The sequence below is a fragment of the Diceros bicornis genome, chromosome 13 (genome assembly GCF_020826845.1).
Source record: "Diceros bicornis minor isolate mBicDic1 chromosome 13, mDicBic1.mat.cur, whole genome shotgun sequence".
Taxonomy (NCBI): domain Eukaryota; kingdom Metazoa; phylum Chordata; class Mammalia; order Perissodactyla; family Rhinocerotidae; genus Diceros; species Diceros bicornis.
In genome coordinates, this window is record NC_080752.1 from 24357560 (window position 1) to 24371695 (window position 14136).

Genomic DNA, 14136 nt, shown 5'->3' on the forward strand with positions numbered 1-14136 from the left:
TAAACAGAATCAAAATGACCCAAAGACCGGCTACTGGGGAGACTGAAACCTATCAGCGAGTTTTGCTGTCCCTGTTTCTCTGGCCTGAGCTTCACTGAGGGCAGAGCCACGGTGTGTCACAGTGACAGGAGGTGGAGAGCGAGTATCTGCTCTTCAGTGCTTTCCCCCAGTGTTTCCAACCCCGGCTTGAAAGGTAGGGAGGGTGCTGCTCTCACTCCCTTGGGCACAGGAAGGATCTGAGGTAGAGACTGAGGACCTTGTGTAGGCAAGATAAGTCACTGTTATCATTAGTTTCTATACCCACTGTAAGAACGGCTTCCACTTTTTAAGCACTCCACACTTACAACCACCCCATGACCGCCCCTGGTCTGCCTCCCGCAGGCTGAGTCCTCAGGAAGACCAGGCCCGCAGGGGTCAGGGGAGGCCTCTGCAGGAAGCAAGGCTCACTGTCCACTGGGGAGCAGAGCCAATGGCTTCTGAGCAACCCCAGAGAGAATCTACTCCGTATTTTATGCCAACAGAAGAGCCTGGCTTAAGTATTAATTACTTTGTGTCAGAAGTTTTGACTATATGCAGTGACCAACCAAAAGTTCTGCACAAATTCCAAACGTCTACTAAAATCTAAGTGTTTTACCTTTTCGCTATCGGGCAGCTAGCTGTCAGAGAAGGGGAACTGGGTATCGTTTTGAATTCCTTTTTCTTTAGGCCGGGCACTTTTTGTATGGGGTCCCCTTGCTTTAATAAACAGCGGGCACATGACGAGGGCACTGAAGGAGCTCTCCATCCCAAAGAGGTCCCCAGGGAACAGAGAGGATGAAAAACCAGGAAACCATGCAAACCAGGGCTCCTTAGCTTGCCCTCCACTCTTGACCTACCAAGAGTCCTTATACTGCTAAAAAAAGAGGCAGTAAAATGAATAAGTATATAAAATTGTTCATGTGAAGAATGTAAAGAGGAATTGGTAAAAATTGTACTTATAAAAACTGATATGATACGTATTTCTCACTCCCTTAAAGAATAAAGTTTTAAAACAGACATAAGATGAAGTCTCTAGTAACTGATAATTTCGGTCAATTAACACCTTTAATTATTACCTATGAATTTGCCTGTGCCAATAAAATATCAAAGGATGGCTGATGGATCTTTTATCTGAATGCATTTTAGGAACTTTCTAGCAATACCTGAACACACAAGAAATGAAGTCATCCCTGAAGGGCAATAAATGAAGATGTGCTAAATAAAACAGTGACCTTAATCCTCAAGTATATTTAAGACAATCCCATCGGTGGCTTATCCAGCTCTAAACTGCATGTAGAGGCCCTCAAATCCAGAATCCTTTGGAAACGACTCACACTTCCATGATTCTAAGGCGAGTTAGTGGAGTTTACTGCCCCGGGTGAGTGGGACTCTTACCCCGTACAGGTTCCTTCCAGAGCCGGGTCCTCTGTGTTGTGCCCCAGATAATGATCAATGAGCTTCTCTCTAGAGGTCTTTGGGGGCAAAGAGTTCTGCTTAGTGTCTCAGAGGGAAAAAGGAACAACACAAAACCTTAACTAAGAGACGATTTGATACAAAGATGTTAGCAAGCTTCAATGATCCTAGTCTTTTGGCGGGACAACTAAAATTCTTGAGTAAAAGAAAGTTTAATACACCAGCTGCTAAAAATTATCTGATAGTTATTCACCAGCCAATTTTACAAAGATTTTTAAGATGACACTTCTTGTGACAAAAATAAATGATCCCCTCCTGTTAGAAATAAATTTTCTTCTTTAGGAAGGAAGCTTCCCAAACTTACAATATTGCTTTCATCACTGAAATCTGCAGGGTCCCCGATGATATTTATTGCAACCAGAGCAACCTAAGAAAGAGTTAAATGAACAGAAATTAAGTATAAAATGTTTGTGATCACTTACCTCCTTTATAACAAACTGCTGACTCATACTGTCATCAAATGGGATAATGTATATCAAAGCGCATTAAGTGTAAAATGTCATGTTAATTATAGAATTATTATTAATAATTTTTATAAATTATATAATATTGAACCAAACAGCTATTTTAATGTTTAAAGGATATTAAAACAATGACAGCTGAAAAACCTCCAAAGTTTTAACATAGCCTCGCACTGAACCATTCACTCAAGGTTAAATATGGGGTCACAGCTATATGATCTTGGTAAATTAGACAACGAAAAGAAAACCTAAATGAACACAGCTCGGTTTGTCTAAGTCAGGGATTCTCACCTGAGGGGAGGAGTCACCTTCTCATACCCCCCCCTTCCTTGAGCATCACGGTCACTGAACTAAGTAACCGGGATGTTACTGGTGGATACATGCAGATGGGGTGGAGGAAGAAAACGGTCAAGAATCATTCCTCCAGTTTACTGTCAAACACTGATGCAACGGACGGAGCAACATAACTCAGAGCTCTCCTTCCACTCACTGGTTTGGTATAAAGCTTTCACACGCTGGGATGCTGGCATTCCTCTTGGAGGGGAGGGAGTATTGTAAATATTTGTGCTAATTAAAAGATTGCTTTGGACACAACTTTTTTCCACTACGTTAATCATGCGAAAAAAAAGAAAAGAATGAGAGGGAAGGAGGAAGAGATTAAGAACTAGTAGCTTGGAGCTGGAGAAATTCTGGATTGCATGCAACATGAAACCACATTTCCAATTTCTACCATGGGATTTATCTTGTAAAAGTTTAGTGGGTTTATCTAGAACAGTGTTGTCCAACAGAAATATAATGCAAGCCACATATGTAATTTTAAGTTTCTAGTAGATACAGAAAAAAATTAAAAATAGATAGAATTAATTTTAATATTATATTTATACCTAACATATCCTAAATATTATCTCTTCATCATGTAATTGATTCTTTTTTCGTGCTGAGTCTGAAGTCCAGTGTCTAGTTGACACGTGCGGCCCATCACATTTGGACCAGCCACGCTCCCAGTGTGCAACAGCCACGTGTGGCCAGCAGCTCCTGATGGCACAGCACAGCTCCAGAGGAGCTTAACATTCTCCATGAAGGAGACCACCTCCATAGAAGACTTGGAAGACGCCTTTACGAAGAGGTACAGGACAACGGAATCCAGCAAAGAGGTGGGGGCTGTCAAAGGCAAAGGTGTGTGAGTCTCACCTGATTATATATGTTGTATTTGTTGACGTGGTTTTGGTGAAAAATCAGCTTAAGAAACTGTCCTACTGCATCCACATACACGGATTTGAGTTCCCGGGCTTTGCAGCCTGTCTTTTCGTTGTCACAGAGAGAGACATAGCTAAAAGGGAAGATGCAACTCAAGGATCATGTTGATATGGAAACATGCTGTCAATAAAACTGCCCCTCTGCTCCTACTGAACTCAATGGGTTTAAATAAAAGTTAAGTCTAGAATGAAAAAAAATCTAGGAAAAAAGCCCAGAAATCAAATTCTAATTAGTATTCTTCTTAAGACAAGTTCCTCAAGAGCAAGGCAAGGGGCAATTCATTAGTTTTTAATTGCTTTGAGGCAATTGGTCAGGTTAAGAGTGACCATGATAAATTTTAAATTTCATTCTTACCCAAGTCTTCGAAATCTCTCTGCTTGATACGGCACAAAATATTCAGGCAGGCTTTCACTGATGTAGAACTCAATTTTACTTGAAATCATATACTGGTGAGCAAGTAACTGTAGTTTTCTTATTCGACATCTCTCCACCATTTGAAGAACAATTTCTTGTGGAAACTGGCAAAATCTGAAAGCAAATACATTTTTGTTTTTTTCACACGATTACTGCAGAGGGTTCTAGATGTTTGCATCCCACTCTTCCATGTAATATGGTAGGTCTGTAGGTACTGATGATATAAGGGGACCACGATGCTATTCCTGCTGTCTCTGGCTTTTCTAGGTCGGAGCTGAGGCTCAGAGTTAAGATTTGACTTGATCCGCCTGCCACCCAACGTGAATCACACTTCTGGCAGCTAGTAAATTGTTTGAAATGAAACTTGAAGTTTATTATGGGATAAACACATCAGTCTTTTTTTGTGTGTTTTGGGAAGATTAGCCCTGAGCTAACATTGGTTGCCAATCCTCTTCTTTTTGCTGAGGAAGATTGGCCCTGGGCTAACATCCGTACCCATCTTCCTCTACTTCATATGTGGGACACCACCACAGCATGGCTTGATAAGTGGTGCGCTGGTCTGCGCCCAGGAACCTGCGAACCCCAGGCCACCAAAGTGCAGCACGTGAACTTAACCACTATGCCACCGGGCTGGCCCCAACTCATCAGTCTTAACGGGTTGTACTAGAGGGCAAGACAGAACCAAAGGATTTTCCACAGGAAGCTAAATACTTCAGGAAAGCCACATGCTTACAGAATCCTGAGTTATGAGTGAAAAGCAATAATGGATATTTAATGAGTGCCGACCACGTGTGCTCAGTGATCTGGAGGAGAAGCCCAAAACTGTCCATATTGGAGCTTCTAATTTTGCTTAGAAGTGACAAAGCACATTAAAAACCTAAATGAGAACCGGGTAGAGAAACACAGTGTTAGCAAAGACCTCACATTGCAATACGTGGTCATGACCGAGGCAACAGAGCACAGTCCTTAAAGACAGCAGATAGTACATGTGTTGAGCTGGCAAGTGCTGGGTTAACAGAACAGCGGGGCACTGAGTGCCCTTGAGCAGGGGCAGCTTTGAGGATGGTGAGTGGAGAAAGGCCCTTCCTCCAACAGCGTCACTGCCCTCTGTCAGCTCAGTGACACCGTGAGTGTGCACATTCCTGCCCACCTGCCACGCCCGGCCCCTCTCATCACCTCTCTCCCACCTCTCCTCCCAGCAGCCCCACCCTCCCCCACTCACCTGGCGGAAATGCACCAGAGCCAGCCTGCCCCAGCACTGGACGCACCCTGGCCTTTCTCCCTACCCGATCACTCGAATCAATACACACACACATTCTAGAAACCCCCATTTTTAGAAAACCCTCCTATGACCCTGCATCCCTCTCCAGTGCCCACCCCATTTCCTGGCTGCCCTCCTCAGCAAACATCACGCAGGAGCCATCTGCAGTCACCATGGCAGCTTTCTCAAGCCCCCCTGTCCCAATCCTCCCCAGGCGCCTTCTGCCCCACACCTCCACAGTTACTTTTGTGAAGGCCACCACTGCCCTCCATGAAGCCAAGTGCGATGTGGACTTCTTGGTCCTGACCTCACTCAGCCCACATGACTGAGCCCACATGACCACCCCATCCTGGCCCTCTTCCTATCTCAGGCCTTCCTGCCCTCTGTCCAGCCTTGAATGTGCCCCTGAGCTAGGTTCCAGGCCCCCTTCTCTATCTACACTCACCATGGGGGATCGTATCAGCCCCCTGGCTTTAAAAGCATCCTGCTTATCACGGAACCCCAACTAAACATGGCCCTGAGTCTGATCCTGTAACCTAGCTGGTGACTTGTCATTTCCATACAGGCATCTGAAAGACATCAGATGGGACACGGACAAAACAAACTCCTGACCCCAGCTGCCTCATCCTGCCGGGACCAGTCTCCTCCTCCTGCAGCTTTCCCCACCTCCGCAGTGGCACTGCCACCCACCCAGTGGCTCACGGCTATCCTTCAGCTTCTAAGAGGATGACTAGGCCTCCTCCTCATCCACCATCCATGGTGAGGCTATCTGTGGCCTCCTCCTGGCTTGCTGATATGTAATGAGTTCCCGGCATCACATGAGGCACGTGGTGAGCTCCCCGACCCTCGGGGACAGAACAAAAGAAGAGGGAAGAGTATAGAAAGAAATATTAGGCTGACGGATGCAACTCTGTGGAAACCTTTATGTTTAACTCCGAGGGACGTAAAAGGATGGACGGGGAGAGGGTGTGATGAGAAAGCGGGGCCAGTGACTACAGACGCAATGGACTCTAATTCTGGGGGCACGATCACCTGGTATTTCCTAATACTGAGTTTTCAAAAATGCAAAGGTTGGAAGAGGGATGCCTTTGGGGCAGGAGGGCAGCTGGGAAGCTCTGGGAAACCAGGCAACTCACGACACAGATACTCGTCAATCCCTCATGGCAGTCAAGTGCTGCTTCAGACATTTAAGACATTTACTGTTTTTAAATGCAGGGCACACATATTAGAACTTGTGGTGAGATCATTCTAAATATAAGGACACCTAGTAATATACTATGAAAAAGATCCTTTATTTTTTAAAAAAACCTCCAAAACTCAAAGAAAACTAAGACAACTGACAAAATTTGGAAATTGTATACTTTTTCCAATCCTTCAATCTTTCCAATACTTTGAAATCCTTCAAAAAAAAGATTTAGCTACTCAAATGTGGCTTATAAAGAGTTTATAGATGAATCAAAAATATCTTTCAAGCTGATTATAAAATGAAACAATACATTTAAAAGGGTTAGTATGTATCTACCTTTTCAAGATAAAAGTGCTAGCTTTAGATTTCTTTTTAAATAAAAATAATTTGGCAGGGCTGGCCCAGTGGTGTAGTGGTTAAGTTCTCGCACTCTGCTTCGGCAGCCTGGGGTTCCCAGGTTCGGATCCCGGGCGCAGACCTACGCACCGCTCATTAAGCCATGCTGTGGCAGGCATCCCACATATGAAATAGAGGAGGATGGGCACAGATGTTAGCCTAAGGCCAATCTTTGTCAGCAAAAAGAGGAAGATCGGCAACAGACGTTAGCTCAGGGCCAATCTTCCTCACTGAAAAAATAAATAAATAAAAATAAAATAATTTGGCAATAAAAAATTCATGCCCAGAGGCTCTAGTTGTTGGTGTAAACTTTCTGCTCTCTTAGAGACGTGTGTCTTGCCCTCTGGAGAGTCGAGGCTCTTTGAGCTCCTAGGTCGCAGAGGGAGGGGTACTGGAGGAGCTTTCCCCGCACCCTGGTACGGCCCGAGGACCGGCCCACCGGCGCTGTGTCTGCCAGGTCCCGGAGCACGCCCTCTTGAACCTGGGGTAACAGAGGGCCCCGTCCTCTCTTTAAGGAACGGGGTTGGAGGGTATTTTCCTTTGCCTTCCTGCTTTGTGCGTGACCTTGGGGAACACGCTATGTTGAAGTCAGAAGACCTGGAGCCAAACCCAGGTTGAGTCTGTGGTGACCAAGGTACATATATCCCTTTCTTTGGTGTAGTCTGAAAGCTTACTACTAAAACGAGTGTAGCTTATGTCTTAAAGAGATGCATGTCAATGCACGAAAGAATCATATTAGTGTTACCTTGATGAATATTACTAACAGGGTACCTTGTTGCTGTCTGTAAGTATCTTTAATCCATAAGCAAGCACAGAACAAATGCAGCCAGCATAAAGGACTCTGCTGAAGGGAGATGTGTGTGTGGGGGGAGTGCATTTGCATGCAACTGTGGTCCCGCTTGCTGGGCGAGAGACCGGGTGCATGGACTGGTGAGTCTGGGGGGGCGTGCAGGCGAGCCCGGTGCTGCCCCTCCAGCCCGGCTCCACCGGGTCAGGCTGCCCTGGCTGGGCAGGCACATAGCTGCGGCAGATTCAGTCCGGGGAAGCTTACCTGCCTGCACATAATGCCCTTGTTCCCCAATACCAGTCTCATCAGCACTAAAGGGGCCATCTGTCTCCATCTGCCTCACTCTTCTGATTCATTTCTCAGTTCATTCAAAACTCGGGCAGGGAACGGGAGTCTTGTTTATTGGGTCCTCTCAAAAACTCCAAAAGGAAAATAGATTTTAATTTTAAATGGGATTTACAGTCAACTTTTCAGCAACACATCTTCTGAATAAAAGCAAGTCACAAGTATATATACTGAATTTAAAATGTCATACATATTTACACATTTACGAGTTAGGAGTAAACAGTACCTTCTACTCAGACTTGGAAAACAAGTCATGAAGAGTAAAGACACTGAGGTGACAGGACTGGGTGGGTGACATGAGGAGCAGGGACACTGAGGAGGTGACGGTAGCAGGTGGATGGCATGAGGAGCAGGGACACTGGGGAGGTGATGGGACCGGGTGGGTGACATGAGGAGCAGGGACACTGAGGAGGTGACGGTAGCGGGTGGATGGCAGGAGGAGCAGGGACACTGGGGAGGTGACGGGACCAGGTGGGTGGCATGAGGAGCAGGGACACTGGGGAGGTGACGGGACCAGGTGGGTGGCATGAGGAGCAGGGACACTGGGGAGGTGATGGGACCCGGTGGCTGACATGAGGAGCAGGGACACTGGGGAGGTGATGGGACCGGGTGGGTGACATGAGGAGCAGGGACACTGGGGAGGTGATGGGACCCGGTGGCTGACATGAGGAGCAGGGACACTGGGGAGGTGATGGGACCGGGTGGCTGACATGAGGAGCAGGGACACTGAGGAGGTGACGGTAGCGGGTGGATGGCAGGAGGAGCAGGGACACTGGGGAGGTGACAGGACCAGGTGGATGGCATGAGGAGCAGGGACACTGGGGAGGTGATGGGACCCGGTGGCTGACATGAGGAGCAGGGACACTGGGGAGGTGATGGGACCGGGTGGGTGACATGAGGAGCAGGGACACTGAGGAGGTGACGGTAGCGGGTGGATGGCAGGAGGAGCAGGGACACTGGGGAGGTGACGGGACCAGGTGGGTGACATGAGGAGCAGGGACACTGAGGAGGTGACGGTAGCGGGTGGGTGACATGAGAAGCAGGGACACTGGGGAGGTGACAGGACCAGGTGGATGGCATGAGGAGCAGGGACACTGGGGAGGTGATGGGACCGGGTGGGTGACATGAGGAGCAGGGACACTGGGGAGGTGACGGGACCCGGTGGCTGACATGAGGAGCAGGGACACTGGGGAGGTGATGGGACCCGGTGGGTGACATGAGGAGCAGGGACACTGAGGAGGTGACGGTAGCGGGTGGATGGCAGGAGGAGCAGGGACACTGGGGAGGTGACAGGACCAGGTGGATGGCATGAGGAGCAGGGACACTGGGGAGGTGATGGGACCGGGTGGGTGACATGAGGAGCAGGGACACTGGGGAGGTGACGGGACCCGGTGGCTGACATGAGGAGCAGGGACACTGGGGAGGTGATGGGACCGGGTGGGTGGCATGAGGAGCAGGGACACTGGGGAGGTGATGGGACCCGGTGGCTGACATGAGGAGCAGGGACACTGGGGAGGTGATGGGACCGGGTGGCTGACATGAGAAGCAGGGACACTGGGGAGGTGATGGGACCGGGTGGGTGGCAGGAGGAGCAGGGACACTGGGGAGGTGATGGGACCGGGTGGGTGGCAGGAGGAGCAGGGACACTGGGGAGGTGATGGGACCGGGTGGGTGGCAGGAGGAGCAGGGACACTGGGGAGGTGATGGCAGCGGGAGTGAGCCGGCCTCATACGACCAATGCTGATGAAGTGCACGGAGCCTATTGGGCACTTGGCTACTCAACAACTATGACTCTACCTTTGGTGAAGAGTGAAGATCTCTCAGGAAAAGACTTAAATGTCAGAGAAATACTAACTAGTATTACATTACTCAAGTAATGAACATTTTTAAGAAGGTGTGCAAATATTCAAGATAAATTTGAAAGAGACTTTTTTGGTCAAAGTTTGGCATTATATAAAAGCAGTTAGGTGCAAAATATTTTACCCAGGAGCACAACCATGAAACCAAGAAATCTGCAAACACAAACCTCTGCCAAGAACACAGACGAGAATGTGAGACCCACACATGATCAGGGACCGTGGCTAAACAACTACGGGGATCACTTTTCTTCCTTCTACTCTCCCATACTTGTGCATTTCTTAAGTGAGCGTGGGTTAATGTTATAAGGGAAAAAGATCCAACAAATTTTCCTTCAAAACATAAACAGAAGGCAAAAATCCATCATGTAACTAGACAGATGACACGGCAGCACAAGCTGACGATCCTGGGGTTCTGATGTCTGAGTTATAATGCAATTAGAAGCTTAGAATGAAAGGAGCCCATGTGCCCTTCAGCACCAGTGCTGCCCGCAGCCCACAGGCCCCTGTCTGGCCCACCTGGGTGACCTCCACCCGCTGACGGTCGGTGCGTGGATCATCAGTTCCCGGGCACTGAAGCCGTCTTCGTGTCCAGACGAGCTGACAACTACAAATCCAATCTTGTGGGGCATTCTGGGAGCTGGGGCTGTTTACAAGAGCAGGAAAGCCTTCTTTAGAATAAAGGAACTTAGTAACATATTATCACCATATTATAACATTGAAAATGTTAGTTCATGCTTTGCTAACACACAAAGTAATTCACAACGTAGTGAGAATTTTTCCATCACTTTGAAAGAGTCTGGTTTTTTCTTAAGCACTTTTTACAGGAGGCTCCACTTCTACTTAAAGTATCATTTAAGTTATCTTGACATTTCCCAAACACATGTCCAAAAAGCATGACCAGTGCTGTGGTTAAATTGTGTCCCCCAAAAAGGTATGTTCAAGCCCTACCTCCTGGTACCTGTGAATGTGACCTTATTTGAAAACAGGGCCTCTGTAGATGTAATCAAGTTAAGATGAGGTCATACTGAAGTAGGGTGGGCCCTACTCTAATACGACTGGTGTCTTTACAAGAAAAGACACACAGACAGGGAGAAGGCCATGTGACAATGGCCAAGCGATCAGGGCATTGCATCTACAAGCCAAGGGATGCCAAGGATTGCTGGAAACCACCAGAAGCTGGAAGAGGCAGGAAGGACCCTCCCCTAGAGCCTTCAGAGGGAGCATGGCCCTACTGACACCTTGATTTCCAACTTCTAGCCTCCAGAATAAATTTTTGTTATTTTAAGCCATCCAGGTTGTGGTACGTTGTTATGGCAAAAACAAAAGTGTTTTTTGCTAAGATAAAAATACCAAGTTTTTCATATTAGTTAAGAAACTAATACAATCAGTTGCTAATAAGTTATACAAAAAAAGGGCAGTTTAATCAATGGTATAATAGTAACTGATAAATGAAAATGCATGACCAGAGAAGGGTGAGCAGAAGTACAGACAGACACACTAAGTATAGAAATGTGCATGCAGCGCCTGGTTGAGTGACTGACTCACAGGAGATATTTAAACACCAGTTGAATGATTTTTTAGTGAACTCGACTTTGTTCATAGTTAAATATCATCGCTTTGGGGTGGATGTTGTGACATCTTTTTTGCCTGCTCGTTTGAAAACAGCACCTCACTTGCAATTTCTCTGGGTGATTCTGCCCTCCCCACACCCAGATCTGCGGGGCTGCTGACCCCACCCTGTGCTCCTCAGCTCTCTGCCTGGGGCGGGCACGTTTCCCTGGCTTGGTCAGTCCATGAGCTCCACATGGCTCCTCAGGAAGCGGTTCAGGGATGGGAACATGAGAACAGGACTCAGCTGGACCAACGAGACTCAATCCCAGGACTGTGCTGGCATTACTGGGAAAGAGAAGTTTTCTTCCTGCTGGGATTATGGCGGTAGGATATTTGCCTGGAGCTGCTAGAGGCTACCAGGTGGGAGGACCTGCTGGAGAGGGGGGCTGACTGGGGAAGCAGTGCTGAGAGGCACAGACACCCTGTGAGCCTTGGGTTCACATTTAAAGCCCAGGCTACTCCGGGACTTTCGGTTACTCTGCAGTCACTGAGCCAATCAAATTCCTCTTCAATTCAAATTCCAGTTAGGAATTAAGTTAGGTTTAAGTATTGGCAGCCAAAAGAGTCCTCACTAAAACAAAGGATAAACAATTTTCCAGAAAATTTTCTGGAGGACATACTATTAACTGAAATTCTCAACAGGAGGTAACATATAAACATCCCACATGAAATTTTGCTTTTTAAACATGCTGGAAGCATGATCTAGATCTTTCTTTTACTTTCATTGAGAACCTGAAGAGGAGCACATCAATAAATTAATTATTGGCTGGCACCTAATGTTTCTTGGAATGTATGAACAAAAGCATTAAAAATAGAATGATAAACCATCATTAAAGATCTAGTTATTTTTTATACAAAGCTCACTGCAGATGTCACAGAATAGTAGAAGAAAACTAAAGTAGACTAACCCAGAAAATCACGAAAAGTAGGCACAAAAAATGGACGAGTGTGATTTAATCCACAGTGTGCTACACAGCCCCACCTGTGGTCCCAGCTCTCCGTGCAGGAACGGAATTCCTCCTGGCACCTCGCCCTCCCCACCCTCCATCTACTTCGGCATCTCCCCCTCCCCAGGCATCAAGTGCCAAGTTTCCTTGGTCCTGCCTTTGGAATGGCGATTTGATACATCCCTTCTTCTCTATCCCACTGTCTTTAGACGACAACTACGGCCAGGTCTCCCCACCTGGAGCACTGCCCCCACCCTATGCTCCTGCCGACAAACCCCCCTCAAGCCCAGCCAGGTCACTGGCATCTATGCCCTAACTCAAGAATCCTCGATGGGCTCCCTGTCCAGGGCTGAAGGGCTGACTCTGTGTCCTGACTCTTCTTGTAGTTTCAAGCCTCATTTCTTATCTTGAGGTCTCAAGTCCATCCCTCTGCTCTGAATGCCCCAAATCCTTTGATCATCTTGAAGAGCAGGGCCTGTTACTTCCTGTCCCACCTTGAAAATAGTAGGTATCTATTTAACATTTTCAACTGAATGTGATTATATATCTTAAAATGTGAAATTCTATTCATATTACCCAATAAGTGTATAGACTCACTCCCTCATGCAGTACTTTCGCCTGTAGACGGACAGTGCCTTTAAAGCCCTCACGGCTGCCAGGGACTGTCTTCAGCACCAGACACATATTTATACCTTCCTAACAACTCTGATGTAGGTTTCATCTCATCCCAACTTTAGAGACGAGGAAACACGAGGCACACTGAGGCCCGTGCCCAGGTTCACTCAGCTAGTAAGCCACGCAGGCAGGGTTTGTTCTCAGCTGGTCAGGTGGTCAGGTTCCAGAGTCTGACCTTGACCAATACCCTCTGCTACGCGGCTAAGATTTAAACACAGGACCTCTTAAATCCGAATAGAGATGTGTCCACTATACTATGTTGCCTCAGTAAATCCAAAACAAAGCGCTGGCATTTAGGAACCAGGTGGGAGTGTAATGGCAACGTTGTTACCCCAGTTTGGGTATTTGAAAAGGATTCCTTCTTAGCCACGCCCATCTAAAGCCCTTCCCCCTTGCAGCCTAGAGTCCTCTTTGCGGAAACCTTCAAGCGTTACGTGAGATACTCGGGGTGTCACTAAAGGGTGACACTACCATTAGGCTCTACAAAAATCACCGTTAACATTTTGGAAGAACCAAGGCTCTGCTGGACGCTCAGTTATTAGCACGCGGGACCCCACCCCCAGCAAGCCCCAGATGCATCTCTCCCCAGTCCGCAGTCACTCCCTCTCCACTGCTCCCTTACTGCACATGCTGGTACCGGCATGGAAAAAGGGAACTCTGGAGTTCCTTCTATGAAGTCTACTTGTCAATATGTATCAGGGGCATTGACATCTATAAATTAAATGGAAACAATTAGCAACTTCCGAACATTTTGCTACAAGACTAGGAGACAAAACTTGCTTCCACTTTTCTTTCTAAAAAAACATAAACGTTACACAATTAAATGATTTTTGGTCAAATAATTTTAAGGACTGAAAGGGACTCCCAGAATATCGGAAATTTAGGAGGTACCAAAAAAGGGGGCCGGGATCAGCATTGAACTGCACGGGGGCCGAGCCACAGTCTTCCCTCATTTTGGTCAGCCACGGAGCTCTGGGTCACTACAGCTGTGCGTCCAGACGGAGCAGTCGGGATACGAGAAGAGGGTCCGACGCTAAATACAGGAGCCGAGGGAGGCGAACGAGGGGCGGACCTGGGGCTGTGACGCAGCGTGCAGGAGCGCCCACCCTGGGGCCGGCGCTCCGGACCACCGGCCAGGGGTGAGCGCCCCGCCCCGGCGGGAGGTCCGCGCCCAGACCCGCGAGGCCTGGGCCCCTGTGCCCTGGCCCGCGCCCCGCCCGCGCTCCCGGCCAGCTCGGGTACCTGTCAGGACCGGAGGCCTCGCCCGGACCTCGGCGCCCGCACGACCCCAGGGCTCTCCGCCGCCCGTCGGCAGCGCCGCGCCTTCGGCAGAGCTCAGGTGGCGCCTCGCCCGCCGTCCCGGGCCGGCCCGCACCCCCGAGCCGCAGCTGCGGTGGCAGCCGAGTAGCAGCCCCGGCCACCCGTGTCCATCAGCCGGGCCGCGGC

The 14136-nt window shown here is 48.1% G+C and overlaps 1 protein-coding gene across 2 annotated transcripts in view; it reads right to left on the reverse strand.

Moving 5' to 3' along the window:
• The window catches only part of CEP104 (centrosomal protein 104), a 43374-nt gene extending 29243 nt beyond the window's left edge, over positions 1-14131 (reverse strand). For both annotated transcript variants that reach the window (XM_058552731.1, XM_058552730.1), the window contains exons 1-6: positions 13933-14131; positions 9974-10100; positions 3564-3737; positions 3144-3282; positions 1796-1858; positions 1414-1490 (exon numbers count right to left, since the gene is read on the reverse strand). In XM_058552731.1, coding sequence (XP_058408714.1) covers positions 1414-1490; positions 1796-1858; positions 3144-3282; positions 3564-3737; positions 9974-10086 — 566 coding nt within the window. In that variant the 5' untranslated portion in view covers positions 10087-10100; positions 13933-14131. The remainder of the gene's footprint in view (positions 1-1413; positions 1491-1795; positions 1859-3143; positions 3283-3563; positions 3738-9973; positions 10101-13932) is intronic.
• Between the last annotated feature and the right edge of the window lie 5 nt (positions 14132-14136).